Below are 15,590 nucleotides of genomic sequence, written 5' to 3'. Positions count from 1 at the left end.
AACAACGGTGACAGTGAGATGATCTTAAGTTAGAGACCTATTTAATAGTTAGGACCTGAGAGAGCTGTGCACATTAATGGTACGGAAAATGCATTTCTTTGGAGTTTTCCTGTGCAGACTCCTCTGTACAGTAACTAGCTGAGTAATTCTGTTTTTGGTCTGTGAACCCTCCAGATGGCTTTCCTCATGTCTCACTGTCCCCTCCCCTCCCTTCACAAACACTTGGTGCTATATGAAGGACAAATATGTAAGACTGGATTTAAGGTGGAATCACTTTTGCAGAGTAATGTGACTGTCAATTTCACTCCCAGTCAAGACACCCCCCCCCCCCCCCAAAAAAAAGCCTTAAAAAAAATCATTAAGACTTGGCTTCAGAGCTTTCAAATGTGAAAGCAATAGCAAGCTGTGAAGTGCTGTTTTAGAATGTAATTAATGTAATATCGTATGTAACTTATAGTCTACTCTGTCCATATTACGTCTAGTGTAGACGTTATAATGTGGGCCATGCCTGGTCAAAATGACGTCTGTTTATACTTTTAGACTTTTTTGGTAATACAAAATTAGACACTGTTTGATCTCTGGGTCTGATCGTAGTAGCGCACACTAATCCTCAAAATCGCGCCATGCCGACTTGCCTGTTGTTTCACTCCTGTCTCACGTGGCCTTCGCATGGGGGAAAAGTCTGGGAGGAGCGACTGACCTAGATTTGTCCAATGGGATTTCGTGATAGGCAGAGACTGACCTACTTATGACCAATGGTGTTTAAGCGATGCAGCCAGTAGGCAGCACCCGCGCGTGCCTGGGCCATGTGCTCGCTTTGAGTACTGTAGACTCTATCTCAAGATAGAGAGGAGATATATTTACATCGACCAGAACCTAAACGCTCACGTTTTCGGCATGTTATTGTAACGTTTCACAGTAACGAAACATGAACAATACATCGAAGAGGATAAATATACGGCCGTTATGATTATTCAGTCTTTTCTTGAAAAAGATCCAGCGTTAGCCGCCTATATACAAAGTACTGTATCTATATCTTCATGCCATCGTTACACACTACTGTTCTTATTTTGGAAGTAACTGAATTGATTCAGAGCTTTCTTTGAAGTCAAGCATTGTATGTAAAACTGTACAGTCATAATGAGTTTGATGCTAATGACGTTAACCCAACGCACTGTACAGTGAGTGTTTATGTTAGCTATGATTACTGTGGCAATCATAATTATACTTTCATGACTCCCCTTTGTTTAGCAGTTGCCCCACAGAACCACATGTACAAACACAAGTTTGGACGATGAATCTTGTCATACAAGAAAGCGTTAGCAGAAAGGCGTGGCCTCTCATTATTATGTAGTAACAAGCCACGAGTGATTGGCTAAAGGGTGTAGGGTGTGTTATTTTTCTCGTACTATGGGCGTTTAAAGAGGAGGTGTGTATCATAAATATTGATTGGCCCTCCCCCAGCGCCGATCCCCCGTGAGAGGTGATGTCACGAGAGCGGCCCGTGTTCGTTCCAGCTGACTCTTGCTGCGATTCGAACGCTTGTTTCTCTGAATGCAGAGAGAGAGGGAAAGAGAGAGAGAGAGCGAGCAAGCGCGACAGAGCTGTTAGCGAAGGTGAGCGACAAAAAAAAAAAAAGACGGAGTGAGTGAAGAAAGTGGAGGAAAGAAAAAGCAATATTTTCAATTTGTACTGTCTCTTACGCGGATTTTTAGAACACGGTCCGCTCCATTACGGACTAGAAGATATAGAACTTTTGTTTTAGAATTTGCGAGATTGTATTTCTTTTTTGCAATTTGTTTATTTTCAGTTGTGTGTGTGTGTGTGTGTATTTTTTTAATCTACAGTAAGCGTTCCAATAGCACTTGCCAGTATACCTGCGTTTCTCAACAGGAATTTCATTCATCTTTGGCTCCATGGACGCCCGTCTTTTCCTACTGATTGGATTTTTCGGGGAGTATTTTTGTCCTCGCCGCGAGGAGTATCAGCATAATTTAATGACAAATGTCAGCAAATCAACGGACGTTTGAAAGAACAGAAGAAACGTAGCCTATTCGAGCTTGATGAGCTCTTGCTTTGCGTTAGCAACTTTGTTTATCCAAGAGGCAAAGGATAAACGAAGACGGGTGGATTTAAATACCATTAAAGGTGGAACCACATCACTTGAAGAATGACAGTATAGAGGCATATTTACTCCACACTGGACAAGATAGCAAGATAGTGACAATATTTTCTGCACGTTGACTAAGGGATAAAGAACAACATTTGAAGAAAAAACGTATTTGTTTATGTACATTCGCATTTGTACAATAAGGGCAATTCAATTTTATACTTCAAGCTCCACAGACTAACAGCAATAATTTGTTGCTTTAAGTAACTGACAACGTTACGGTATTACGACAGCAACCCCGAGCACCACGACGCGTAACGACCAAAAACACAATTTGTTAATAGCCGACTGTTAATAATTTGGAAGGCCTAAGCGTTCAGCCTTCAGTGGTCGAAGCCCAAACGGCTGTCGGTAATCGGTCTAACGATGTCCAGGCCCCTCTCTCAGCTTTTACCGCCCGACCTACCGGCAGGGGCCAGTCCACAGTTCGGTCCGTCTAACCCCGCGGGTGCTACCCCGAACGGACACCTGAACTCCATGGCAAGTCTGAAGTCCCTGTTACAGCTGCCAGTTAAAGGAGACCAGCGAGGGAAGGACTGCTGTGAGACGAAAGGTGATTCTCTCTCTCCCTCTCTCTTTCTCCCCCCCCCCTCCTCTCTCTCTCTCTCTCTCTCTCTCTCTCTCTCTCTCTCATACAAACACACACTTTCATTGCTGTTCTGACACTGGTTGTCTGTCCCTCTTTCCTCTGGTCACAATCTGTCCTCTCTGCTCTGCTATCTGTCATGGTCGGGATTATAATGGAAGTGTTTATGGCTGCACGGTTTGCAGTGACAATAAAAAAAGGAGGATGTGAGATAGAAGAATAAAAGGGGAAAAGTTCCCTACCGTAGACTGTAGTGCGTTTACTTTGATCAAATCTAACAATACAGTATTTGTCTTGAGGTACACACACTCAACCAGGCAGTGTAAACTCTTGTTTATTGCTATTCTGGGATCGTAGTTTGATTACCAAAACATTCACTACAAGAAGAATTTCAATGGCTGCTGTTAAGGAGATGTTTCTCCTAGCTGTGGTCAGCTGCTTTATGCCACACACACACAACCACACACACACACATCATTTTTTACTCAGCAGCTCTATCTGGTGGTAGTTTTGTGTTACTGCAGGCTCTCTTTTTGACGAGGAAGTGACGAATATAAATATTGAAGATTTGTGGACTGCAGTGGAGGAATGTAATGCACAGTGTTCCACTTTTACAAAACAGTATTAATTCCCTCATCGCCCTTAATGAAGGGATCTACTTATGTCTCTCCCCCCCCCTCTCTCTCGCTATATGTATGTGTGTGTGTGTATGTATATATATATATATATATATATATATATATATATATATATATATAATGTGTGTGTGTGTGTGTATAATGTATAAGGAAACATGCATTAGCTGAGGGTATAAAAAGCCTCTTCTCTCTGGCTCCTCTCACTGGCTTTCTCTGACACTCTCAAACACTCCCACACATTCTCCTCCTCTTTGTCTTTCATCTCCCTCACTGCTCTCTCTCTCCCTCTCTCTCTCTCTCTCTCTCTCTTGCTTTCTTTCTTTGTCACACACACACAAACACACACACACACACACACACACGCACACACAGCTGAACAGGGTACCACTGCCTCGTCATGCCACAGTACAGATTGTGGCACAACATCATCTCTGTGTCACATGCACATACATGTATGTTCACCTATATGTGTATGTTCATCTATATGTGTATGTTTACAGATAGATAGATAGTTATATGGGCACACACACACTGACACAGAATCTCCACTAAGCAGAAACAGATACACACACACACACACACACACACACAGAGGCCTCTGTGTTTTTCTCTTATCTCTCAGTCTGTACAGAGGCTACGCTGAAGTTCATCCTCTGCCCCCCCCCCCCCCCCCCCAACAACCCTCTGGTTTTTTATTTATTTTTTTTTTTTTTGGTGAGGGATTTTTCTTCACGTTACACCATCTTTTTCTGTGATCAGTGCTCTAATCAGTGCTCCAGCCCCTGGCCCTGCATGTGCACTTCAGCTCAAACAGCTGCTGCTTTTCCGGAAGCTTCATTTTCCTAGCAGAGGCTTAGCGTCACATTTTAATGAGCTGTGTGTGTGTGTGTGTGTGTGTGTGTGTGTGTGTCTTCAAGTCACTAGCAGGACCGCTGAGTGTGAAACATGAATGTTTGATCTGAATATATAGACTGATATTAAACTTCCTAGTTCTTTTCACTGCCCTACTGATTATTTCATTGGCTAGAAAATATGTATTTTTTTTTCATGATGTAATTTTTGAGAGGGGGAGGGGGCAGTCTTACAAATGCTAAGGGGAAATGCTATAATTGCAGAACTGTTCTCCAGCATAGTCCTTACAGTTGTGGAACAATAAAAGGGTATCGAGTTAACACTATGGAGGCTAATGCCCCGTCGGGTCCGTGGGACACAGAGAGTCTGTGGAGATGTCAGGTCGTCTGTCATATGAAGTGACACAGGAGGGAGACACTGGGAAGCTGCTGTGTCTTGTGTGGAATGAGCAGTAGAGCTGAAAGGCCTCTCCGACTGAGAGGACGCAACAGAGAATAGATCAGCAGAGTCGCAGTCAGAGCCAGACTAAAAAAAAAAACCCAAAAAACTCCTCTTAAGGTGTAGTTAGAAACTGTGTCTGTGGAAAGGTTGTTTTTTTTGGATCATCTGATCACTTGAGATCATAGTGTTTTAAATAACATTAAAAACCATTTAAGGAAAGCAGAAGTTTTGAGCCTGTGGAAGACCTGTGTTTTTTTTGTTTGCTTGTATGTTTTTTTTGATCATCTGAGGTTCAAGAGAATGTTGTCAACCATCTCATGTTTCTTCCAAAGGGTTAATCCTGGGAAGCCACGTCAGACGACATACAAACCCTACATCCTCTCAACCTGTTCTCTCCCTGACCTGGTCTCTGACTTTGTCTCCTCCAGAGAAAGACAAGCCGTTGGACTCAGATGAGGACTCGCTGGGAGGGACCAGCGGTTCGGTCCGTCCGTCCTCGCAGTCGGCGTTCCTGGGGCCGTTGCTATGGGAACGCACGTTGCCGTGCGACGGCGGGCTGTTCCAGCTGCAGTACATGGACCTGGAGGAGTTCCTGACGGAGAACGGCATGGGCTGCATGCACGCCGGCAACAGCTCCAGCGCCGCACAGGTCCCCTCCCAGAGCTCCCAGTCCGCCGTGCCCAGTCAAAGCTCGCAGTGCCCGCCTTCCTCGCCGCCGCCCTGCTCTTCCTCCTCTTCCTCCATCTCCTCCTCTTCCTCATCTTCATCTCTGATGGGACTGGACGTTCCACAGGGTCCTCAGGGACTGCTGGCAGGCCCACCTGAGTGTCTACACGGTAAGGGGACAGGAGTGTGTTTTGGGAATGCGTTTGGGTGTGGTTTGAGCATTTTTGTCATCTGCAGAGGTCTGCATGTGTGTGTGTGTGTGTGTGTGTGACCGTGTGTCTGTGTGTGTGTATATTTGTCAGCACTAGTTGCATCAATGGAAACATTAAACAGTGTACGAATACTGGGTAACTATTAAAGAGCTGGACCAGACCTCTTTGCCTTCAGAACAGCTTCAGTCTGTCTTGGAATGCTGTTATGTAAGTTTTGGAGTGTTTGTAGTTGGATATTGGGCCAGTCTGTGAGAGGAACAGCCTCCAGTCTTGGAGGGATTAAGGGGGTTTGAGCTTCAGAGCTGCCCGCAAAGGTTTCAGTGATGTTTGGATCTGGTGCTGGGGGGACGTCCGTGGAAGACGTTTCACTTCATCCTGGTGTTTATGAAACCGGGTTTAGGTCCCTCTTCTCTGAAAATGGGACTGACAGCAGTTGTGCTGTAGGTTTTATCCGGTTGCCTTGACGATTCAGTTCATCAGACACTATCATCTCAATACACAGAAGGCCAGCCATTACGCTTATCTCACAAAGATGCGCATTGCTCCTCACTGGCCTTGATTACAAACGACACGCAACGCTCTTTCTCTTCACATGTCAGATTGGTTTACTGTGTAGCCACACTGTGTGAGGGACCCAGTTAAGGCACCATTCAAACGTGAAGGGGGCTGTCCTGCGTCTGGAATTAGGGGTTTGAATCCCAGCTATCACACATTTTGCTCTGTCAGTGTGTGTGTGTGAAAGAAAGAGAGAGAGAGTGTGTGTGTGTGTGTGTGTGTGTGTGTGTGTGTTTCTCTGGTTTAGATCTGATCCCTCTCTGTCCTTGTGAAGGCTAAATCTCCCACTCTAGAGGTCACAGCACAGTTTACCTTTGTGAGGTATTTCAGATAAACATCTTTTTAACTCAAGCATTTTCTCACTTATACCATGACACATGTACTGTACGCAAAAGCAATAGTTTGATCAATACTTGGATATAATGACAGTTTGATTGACTGGGAGAAGTAAATGTCATGTTTGTTGCTGGGTGCAATGTCTGGCTTGATGGTCATTGGAACAAATGTTTGGTTGATCATTGGTTGAAATGATTGTCATTCTGTCGTGGGGGAGGGCTGTCTGGTTGGTTAGTCAGAGGGTGAAGAGACTGATTGGTTGGTTGATCCCTGGGTGAAGTGACTTATTAGCCGGTTGGTCAGTGGACGAAGTGTGTGGTTGGTCACCGGGTGATATGTCTCTACATAAAGAATACAGAGCACACAGTCTGTACAGAGCAGAAATTGTTCACACATACATACACACGCACACACACACAGAAAGAGAGAGAGAGAGAGATTTAACAGTCTTTCATTGTTTTGTATAATCAAAAACACTTCATGATGAGAGTGTTAAAAGGAGAAAAAAAAGCTATTAGCTTTGTATGGTCAGTTCTCTCTCTCTCTCTCTCTCTCTCTCTCCCTCCCTCCTGCTCTCTCCCTCCCTCCTGCTCTCTCCCTCCCTCCTGCTCTCTCTCTCCCTCCTGCTCTCTCTCTCTCTCTCTCTCTCACACGCTGAGGCCATGTGCAGGAGCTTTATCACGTGCTGGTGCAGGGAGGAATGGAGTGAGAGAGTGCTCAGGGGGGAGGGCAGGAGGCAGAGTGGGAGGGGCTATGATGGCAGAGTGGGAGGGGCTATGAGGAGATAGAGAGGGAGAGGGACAGGTCCCCGTGAAAGGTTCTGTATTGTGTGTGTGTATGTATGTATGTACAGAAAAACAGATATTTAAGGATATCACTTCTCTTAATATAACTTCCCTCTTGTGTTTTGTTAAAGTTTCAGTTTTGCATGTTGGTGCACGTGATAAACTAAATGATAATCAATGATAAACTAAATATCTCAGATGGAAAACTCACAGGTAAACCTAATTTCTCAAGTACAAAACTCACAGGTAAACCTAATTTCTCAAATACAAAACTCACAGGTAAACTACATATCTCAGATGGAAAACTCAGAACAGTTGTTACTAACAGTATTATCATAGTGTTAATGTCATTCATATTATATTAATATGTAAATATTATTCTAGCTGATTTATATTAACAGAGCTTTTCAGACTTAAAGTGGAACCAGACAGCAGAGGTACTGACACACACACAGACACACACACACACACACACACACACAGAAGAGAGATAGAAAAAAACAGAGATTAGAGTGATAATCTCCTCCACATCTCCATGGCATAGCACTCTGTCACATGACCGATGATTTGACACCCCATGCAAATACACAGTCAAGGTGTGTGTGAAGAGAACAGTCATACATGGAGCGTGTGTGTGTGTGTGTGTGTTTCTGTCCATCTGTACATGGCTTTGCTTTGGTGGGTGTGTCTCAGTTGACAGCCATACATTTAAGGATGTGTATGTTTGTGTGTGTGTGATTGTGTCTGTATGTGTGTGATTGTGTGTGTGTGTGTGTGGAACAGAGGTCTGGGGTCTGTTCAGCTGTGTTCCTTGTTTGTTTCTGTGCTAAGGAGGGAGGAAGAGGTTTGAAAGGGGTAAGTGGCCCTTTACATGCCCTGGGGAAGGAAGACTTTTTTCTGGGGTGTTCTTCTGGACAAAGGAGAGGTGGTGATGTGTATGTATGTATGTGTGTGTTTGTGTGTGTGTGTGTGTGTGTGTGTGTGTGTGTGTGTGTGTGCCTGGAGATTGTGAGGAGCTTGATAACATGGAGGGTGGAGGACAATGTTTTTACATAATATACTTCCTATATCACATTCCATCTCAGTGCTCAATTTCCTCTTTAAATGTTCTTCTTAAAGAAAGAAAACAACCCTCGGCTGCAGTCTGAGGAGAGTCCAATTACGTTCCATAAGTATGGATTTATTAGTATATAATCCATAGATTATCTTTAAATCAAATTAAACTTCTCTCTCTGTTCATTTGGTGTAGTGATTTTGACATCCTGTGGTATTCTCACATCGAAAACGTTGTGTAAACAAACAGAATTATTTACTCCTCTCTCTTAGACTTTTCAGTTTTCAGAGGATACAAGACTTTATGTGTGCTTCAGAAGAGCCCATTTGAGATCTGTGTTTTTATCTGTCTGTCTCTCCATCTATCTGTCTGTCGCACTAGATAAATATATAAATATATCTATAAGTATATCTGATCTGGTGGCTGCTGTCTTGAGTCAGGTTGTTGCTGCTGCTCCCTGGTGGCTGCTGTGTGTAATTGCGACTGGTCAGGCGCAGTCCTGCAGAGCCTGTTTGGCCTCAGTTCATTTCCCTTATCACATTGCCCTGTGGGAACTCCTAAAGCTGCCCGGCTGATTGTCCTCACCCATGACTCCTTCGTCTCCTCCTCTGCAGGCGGTCAGGCCGTGCCTCCAGACCCCTCACCCAGCTCCTCCACCTGCCCTCCTCCGCCAGGACCTCCGGCCACCAATGCGCCCGATGTCATGGTGAACTTTGACCCCGACCCCGCCGACCTGGCGCTGTCCAGTGTTCCGGGCCAGGAGGCCTTTGACCCACGGAGACACCGTTTTACCGACGAGGAGCTTAAACCTCAACCCATGATAAAGAAGGCCCGCAAGATGATGGTGCCCAGTGAACAGAAGGTACTACAATACCCACAATCCCTTTCTTTCTTTCTTTCTTTCTTTCTTTCTTTCTTTCTTTCTTTCTTTCTTTCCTTCTTTCCTTTTCTTACCGGCAGTAGGAAAAGACACACAACTTAAAAGTCTGTCCACTCACACAAATCGACCATGCTCTGTCTTAAACAATGCCTAAGTAGATTCAGATGAAATTCATAATTCCCTTCCCAGAGCCGGCACTGTTATGACTCGTTTGGCAAATGAAAAAAAAAACCCCAGCCCTTTTCCAGCCTCATCAGTTCCGCTTTTCTCATCAGGGGCCGGGAATGTTACCGCGTGTTCCCGAGTGGGCACAGAGCGTGGAATCTGGTATTTCACGGTGTTCCCTCCGGAGGGGCGGAGAGAGTAGAATCCCTTACCTTTGTATTCCCACGTGACCGACTGTAACGCAGGCATTCCCAGAGCTGGGAATAAAATTAGTATTAGGAGCACGCCCCAACGAATGGTGCTTTATGCCTCTCAATGATACAGCATCATGTGTACAGAATGAAAATGCCATGGTGGCTGGAGTCACCGCACACCACGGGCGCCAAGAGTGAATCTTCATCCTGCATTGCCCTAATGGCGCTGTTTACAGCCAGGACCAAAAGACCAGTCATCTAAGGGAAAAAAGAAGTAGCCAGCCCTGCTAATTGACTGGTCAGTTTTTTGCGAAATAAAATAATTAAAAATGATACACGTAGTTTCCTCCCATTGAGCCAGCCTAGAGCTGTCGAAGGCTTGAGAGGAAGGTTGCATTTTGAGAGTGTCCAGGAGAGATGTAGTTACCTATCTGGATATTATATCTCCTCTATGACTGACCAAGGACTGTGTTTTGTATCTGCCAAACACAGGTAGATGATTCGTTTTATGCCTTGAAGGCTTTGAGAGCCCATGTTATTTGTGGCTAGACTGAACAATAAAATCTTGTTAGGCCTTATGGGTAGAACTGTTATAAAGGGACAACTTTCCACAACTTCTTTCAATGTGTTCCTGCCCTTCAAAGCGGCTAGATTTCTGTTTAAAATGGTTTGAATGTCAAAACCTGACCTCATCACAGGTAACAACCCCAATTCCACAACCTTTGGTTTTAAAGTCATCTCATCCAACCAACCAAAGACTGTCTACAGGTGAAAGTCCTCAGAACTCTCCTAACCATCTCTGTCCTTTCCTTTTGTCTGCATATTGGACTGGAATTGACTTCCGTCCCCCTCTATCCCCTTACCTCCCCACATACAGACATACAAACGGAAATACACACATAGGCACACCAACACACCCTCCTCCTCTCTGCCCCTCTCTGTCTCTCTCTCTCTCTCTCTCTCTCTCTCTCTGTGTTTCTCTCTGTGTCTCTCTCTGTGTGTTTCTCTCTGTGTCTCTCTCTGTGTCTTTCTCTCTGTGTCTCTCTCTGTGTCTCTGTCTCTGTGTCTGTCTCTCTCTCTCTCTCTCTCTCTCTGTCTCTGTCTCTCTCTCTGTGTCTCTATCTTCTCTCTCTCTCTCTCTCTCTCTCTCTCTCTCTCTCTCTCTCTATCTCTCTCTGTCTCTCTCTCTCTCTCTCTCTCTCTCTCTCTCTCTCTGTCTCTATCTTCTCTCTCTGTGTCTCTCTCTGTCTCTGTCTCTCTCTCTCTCTCTCTCTCTCTCTCTCTCGCTCTCTTTCTCTCTCTCTTCCTTTCTCACATACAAACCAAAATGTAAACTAGTTCCTGTGTCCTGTTACAGGATGATAAGTACTGGAACCGCCGGCTGAAGAACAACGAGGCGGCGAAGCGTTCTCGAGACGCCCGGCGCCTGAAGGAGAACCAGATCTCAGTACGCGCCGCTTTCCTGGAACGGGAGAATGCCGCGCTCCGTCAGGAAGTGGCCGACATGCGCAAGGAACTGGGCCGCTGCCGAAACATCCTCAACAAATACGAGAACCGACACGGAGATTTGTGAACGGGGAGGAGGAGGAGAAGAGGAGGAGGAGGAGAAGATAGAGAGGAATGCAGAGGGAAGTGACGTAAACAACTTGACATTTTAGACAACGTTTTTTCTGAGTCGTGTTCATAAAGGCGCGTACAGGCAATCCCGTGTTTTAGCCTTGCTGGTGTCACCTCTGTTAGAACTGGTTATCACTCTTGACTGTTTGTCCCATTAATAAACACGGACTGTTAAAACCCAGATCGCTGACGCAGCGGCTAATAGTGAATGGACCCAGGATGTCATTTCAGATGAGCTGCAGTCTAATGTAGCCTTTATGAACACAGAGACAGAGTCTACAGGAGAACAGGGGACTTTACAGAAAACATGTCCAGAGAAGACATAGGTGTAATTTCTTTTTTCTAAGAGAAAAAAAAATGTATATTTTTAAACTGGATAGGGCCTGAGGAGATCTAGTAATGGAGTAAAGGTGAACAGGAGGAGAGGGAGGAAGGTGGTGAGATTTTGCCATAGGAAAACTGTATATTTTTATACTTGCAGCATCACACAGGCAAAGAGATTTTGGAGATAATCTTTTGTATATTTTATATGTGGGTGGGAGGGTGTTAGGGTTTTTTTTTTTTTTTTTTTTCTGTGGATGACGGTTTTATGAAGATGTTTTCCAATCAGGAGATATATGCTAAAGTGATATATTTTAGATGTAAGGAACATCTAGGTGGGGTCAGGGACAGAGGTGAAAATGGAAGAATGTAAACACAGGGTGAATCAGGGGATGGAGGGATTGAAGGAGAAATAGTTGGTGAAGATGATTGTGAAATTAACAAAAAGAGAGAGAGAGAGAGAGAGAGAGAGAGAGGGAAAAAAGAAAATTGTATAGTTTAATTTTCTCGCTGTTGTTGTTGTTGTTGTTGTTGCTGTTGTTGTTGTCATTGTTATTGTGGGTTTGTTCAAGCACTTTCTATTTCTATATTTTCCTCTTTGATTCCTTTTCTTGATTTCTTGAATTTAAATAAGTGTTTGTTTTGAGGTGATGGGGGAGAGAGAGAGAGAGAGAGAGAGAGACGGAGAGAGGGAGGGAGAGAGAGAGAGAGAGAGAGAGGAGGGGGGGGGGCAGGTACAGCCCCAACATCATTTGATCTGTACCTACAACAACTCCCCCCACTGCCCCTGATCAGAGGTCTGTCCCAGTGCGGACAGAACAAAAATGTTTGCGACTTTCCGTACGACCAGCAGGAATCACTGCGTGCTCTCTTTTCTTTTGACTCGACATACATCGACCCAAAACGGTCAGACAACGCTTCACGAAGAGAGCGCGCCCAAACTTTACAACAAATAACTTGTGGTACTGTGATTCTCTAACTTCAAAAGACTCACCATATAAATTGTAATAAAGATAAATAGATTATTTGTTTTTTCAATAGTTTCACCTGGCCTAATTACCCCCAGTCTGCTCTCTAAAATGTCTGAAACGGCATAACACATTATGAAAACTAGCTGCATCAGAAACGATTCTCAAATCAGACACTTAACTCACATAGAGATTTGCCAAATGTGATTGAACTTGACAGCTCTGACACACAGTTGCTTTACAAGAAATATCCACTTCATTCAGTTGTACTTGGTTAATTTACGTGTTTATTTGTCTAACAGACTGGTCACGTGACCCATGTGAATTTGCCGTATACGGAGGGGGAAATAACACATCATCTTAAACGCTGACGACAGCTTAAAAACCAAACATTATTTGTGACTGTCGTCTTCAATTTGTCTTATCGAGTGTCAAAACGAATGTGTCAACACATTTATAACATGGAGCAAACTAGCAAATTGATGCAAACGCAGGTACTTCACAGACACAAAACAGGACGAGATTACAGTTCGGCATGCAGCTGTTCTTTGGGTGTGTTGCTTATAGACGGCTGATTAACACGTTGCAACGAGATTAAGATGAAAAAGGAGAGAGACAGCTTTGAACGGGTTTTGTGGAGCGCGTCTCACTTTGACCACACACACTGTGCTGTGTGTGTTACTGCAGAGAACCAAGTTCCTCTGGCCTAATTCCCTTCAAACCAGCAGAAAATTGTTTTATACAAACTTATCGTTAACCCCGGGCAAGTTCATCTAAAAATGTGTACGGCAATTTGATGTCCATTGGTTTTCACCAACTCCTGTGAGAACTGAATAGGAAATCAAGTTATTTATTTTTGAATTATAAACAGAGCCAGAAGTAATTCCTTATGCATTCCTCTGTGATGCAATTTCAGTGAAAACGCTGTTTCAAAGAGGGCTAATATTTGACTGGGTGAGATAGCGTGGACTGCTGTTGCGTGACAAATGGTTTGAATGCATTAAAACACTCATATACTGGCATACCAATGGCATGAAACTAGAGTATGACCAAATAAGGCTAAAAGTTAGGCAGTAACACTAATAAACTAATGACAGTTGGCACTGTGTTGTTTCCTCCTGTATGAAATTCTGTCTGTGTAAGCTAAAGCATTTCTCATGCATTTGAAAGAGCATAAATGCTATGTGCAGTTGGCTGATTCCACCTTGTCCAGCGCTGTACACAGAACATACACAGATGTTGTTAAACCAGCTGTCAGGAGTGACGAGGGTAGCTGGAGGTTTTCTGCAGTTTGCCTCACATGCGGGTCATCTCTCACACACCGCAGTCTGGCTGAACCTCAGAGAGAGCCGAGGGGTGAAAACATGGCCGGCGCGGTGATACGAACCCCGACGCTCACGTGACGCCTCCGCGTTCCCCTTCAGCGCGGCCGTTCCGTTTCTCACGCTGACTTACACTGATACACGCGAGTATACGCAGATAACACAAAACACTTCGTTTTTATGTGATTTGGACCATATGAACATCACAGATTCCTCTATGAGAAAACACGAGAATGAGTGAACACAGTAAGACTCTCTCTCCCTCTGTTTCTGTCTCCCTCTCTCACACACACACACTTTCCTTTTTGAAATTTGAACACTAAGCAATGCTGGTTTGGACTGTCTTGCCCAGTTGATGTTGGCAGTGGGTGGGTGACACGCCATCGTACACTGGGCACAGAGACACCCCGAGTGTAACGGAGTCATTCATGGTGCTTACCCTCACTCTGAACAAACACAACCCAACACAGTTCGCAAACTGCCTATCGTCCCTCTCTCCTCTCTTTCTAAAGGGTAGAGTTAGAATTATACATGAATATGATTTAGTTTTTTGTATGTTATACATATATGTGTGTAGATTTTACACATGGCGGATTCATTTATACCTCTGTTTCAACTTAACTCCCAATGAATGAAAGGCACCCTTACGCTACTGTACCATACAAAAATTTCACTATGATGTATTGAATATTAAACTATTCTCTCACTTAGCTATATATGTGTGTAAATACTCAATGCTTGAATATGTGACTAGACATGTAACTTGCATAAACTTGAACATTTTAAATGTACTGTGAGTACAAAAAAAAAAAAGAAAAGAAAAAAGAAAACGAAAAAAACGAAAACTGAAATACCCTGATTGACTTCCTGTTAGTTTCTCGGGTGTCTGGGAGAGTGATACGAAAAGTTCACAACAGAAAAATCTCGGTGATAACACGAGTTGGAACTCTTTTTTTTTTTCCCCCCCTCAGACTGTGTCTTGAGACATTTTTTTGGAAACTAAGCTGGATTTGGCTTTTATAGTTCCGGAGTTTTCCGTAGAAGCAAACAGTGCACTACCAACTCAGCATGGGGGACGGTTCTGATGAAACCAGTGCTGGATCTTTAAAACTCTTCATTTACACATGAGACAGAAATGTCTTTTTTTATTATTCTTATTCTTATTCTTACTATTACTGTTATGGCTGCTTGTCATTGTTGTTATTATGATGAATATTTCTATGTTCCTTTTCAGCATTTCCCATCACAGAATTTTCTCAGAGGAAATGCAACGCTCTCTTACCTCCCCTTTGTAATTGCGAGATCGACCATCTTGAATTATTATAACTATATGTCCGAGAGTATGCCTGTGGTATCCGCACCATCCACTAAGACTCCAAGAGAGCCCCCCCCCCCGGGTGTAATGGGCGGGGCCGTCGTCCCTCTGCGCGTGCGTGAGTTTGATGTTTAAGCCGAGACAAACAAAAATTGAAAATGACTGTGGGTTTGACTTTTTCTTCCCCGGATGAATTTGAACTATTTCTTCCCCTTTCTCCACCGACATGGTGCTCTTCCCTCTGCCAGAGGCGTCATGTTCGAAGGAGTGCTGTGTTTTCCCTTCTTTTGCTTTCTTTTATTACCTGGGAGCTGTTTGTAGACGTTTAAAAAAAGAACCTTTTCTCAGTGCTATTTTTGTATGTGATTATGTATGCTTACTAAAAGATGTATGCGGGCATTGGTAGCCCATCTTCTCTTGGTATTGGTGGCGTGCTACCGAAACATTATTGCGGGTATTTCCTTCCATCATTTCTTCCTCTCTCTTCCCATATGGATTTCAAAGCCTCTCCCC

General features: G+C 44.0%; 1 protein-coding gene across 2 annotated transcripts; it reads left to right on the top strand.

The window, feature by feature from the left end:
- Positions 1-1,575: 1,575 nt before the first annotated feature.
- dbpa (D site albumin promoter binding protein a) lies at positions 1,576-11,652 on the top strand. Of its 2 annotated transcripts, XM_030788865.1 has the most exons (5): positions 1,576-1,616; positions 1,848-2,723; positions 5,116-5,523; positions 8,910-9,157; positions 10,892-11,652. In XM_030788865.1, exons 2-5 carry the CDS (start codon positions 2,537-2,539, stop codon positions 11,105-11,107), a joined length of 1,059 nt encoding a protein of 352 aa, XP_030644725.1. In that variant the 5' UTR covers positions 1,576-1,616; positions 1,848-2,536; the 3' UTR covers positions 11,108-11,652. The 2 variants fall into 2 exon arrangements, with proteins under 2 accessions (XP_030644725.1, XP_030644724.1); XM_030788864.1 differs by having other exon boundaries at positions 1,584-2,723.
- Positions 11,653-15,590: the final 3,938 nt, after the last annotated feature.

The sequence above is a fragment of the Chanos chanos genome, chromosome 12, assembly GCF_902362185.1.
Source record: "Chanos chanos chromosome 12, fChaCha1.1, whole genome shotgun sequence".
NCBI lineage: Eukaryota > Metazoa > Chordata > Actinopteri > Gonorynchiformes > Chanidae > Chanos > Chanos chanos.
Note: the sequence above shows the minus strand (reverse complement) of the source record. Positions and strands in the feature narration are given on the sequence as shown.

What these genes read in the sequence shown, in the direction of transcription:
- dbpa (XM_030788865.1), top strand. Translation starts at nt 2,537, where the DNA reads ATGTCCAGGCCCCTCTCTCAGCTTTTACCGCCCGACCTACCGGCAGGG. An exon ending in CCCACCTGAGTGTCTACACG is followed by an intron (nt 5,524 to 8,909) that starts GTAAGGGGACAG and finishes CCTCCTCTGCAG; the next exon opens with GCGGTCAGGCCGTGCCTCCA. An exon ending in TGGTGCCCAGTGAACAGAAG is followed by an intron (nt 9,158 to 10,891) that starts GTACTACAATAC and finishes GTCCTGTTACAG; the next exon opens with GATGATAAGTACTGGAACCG.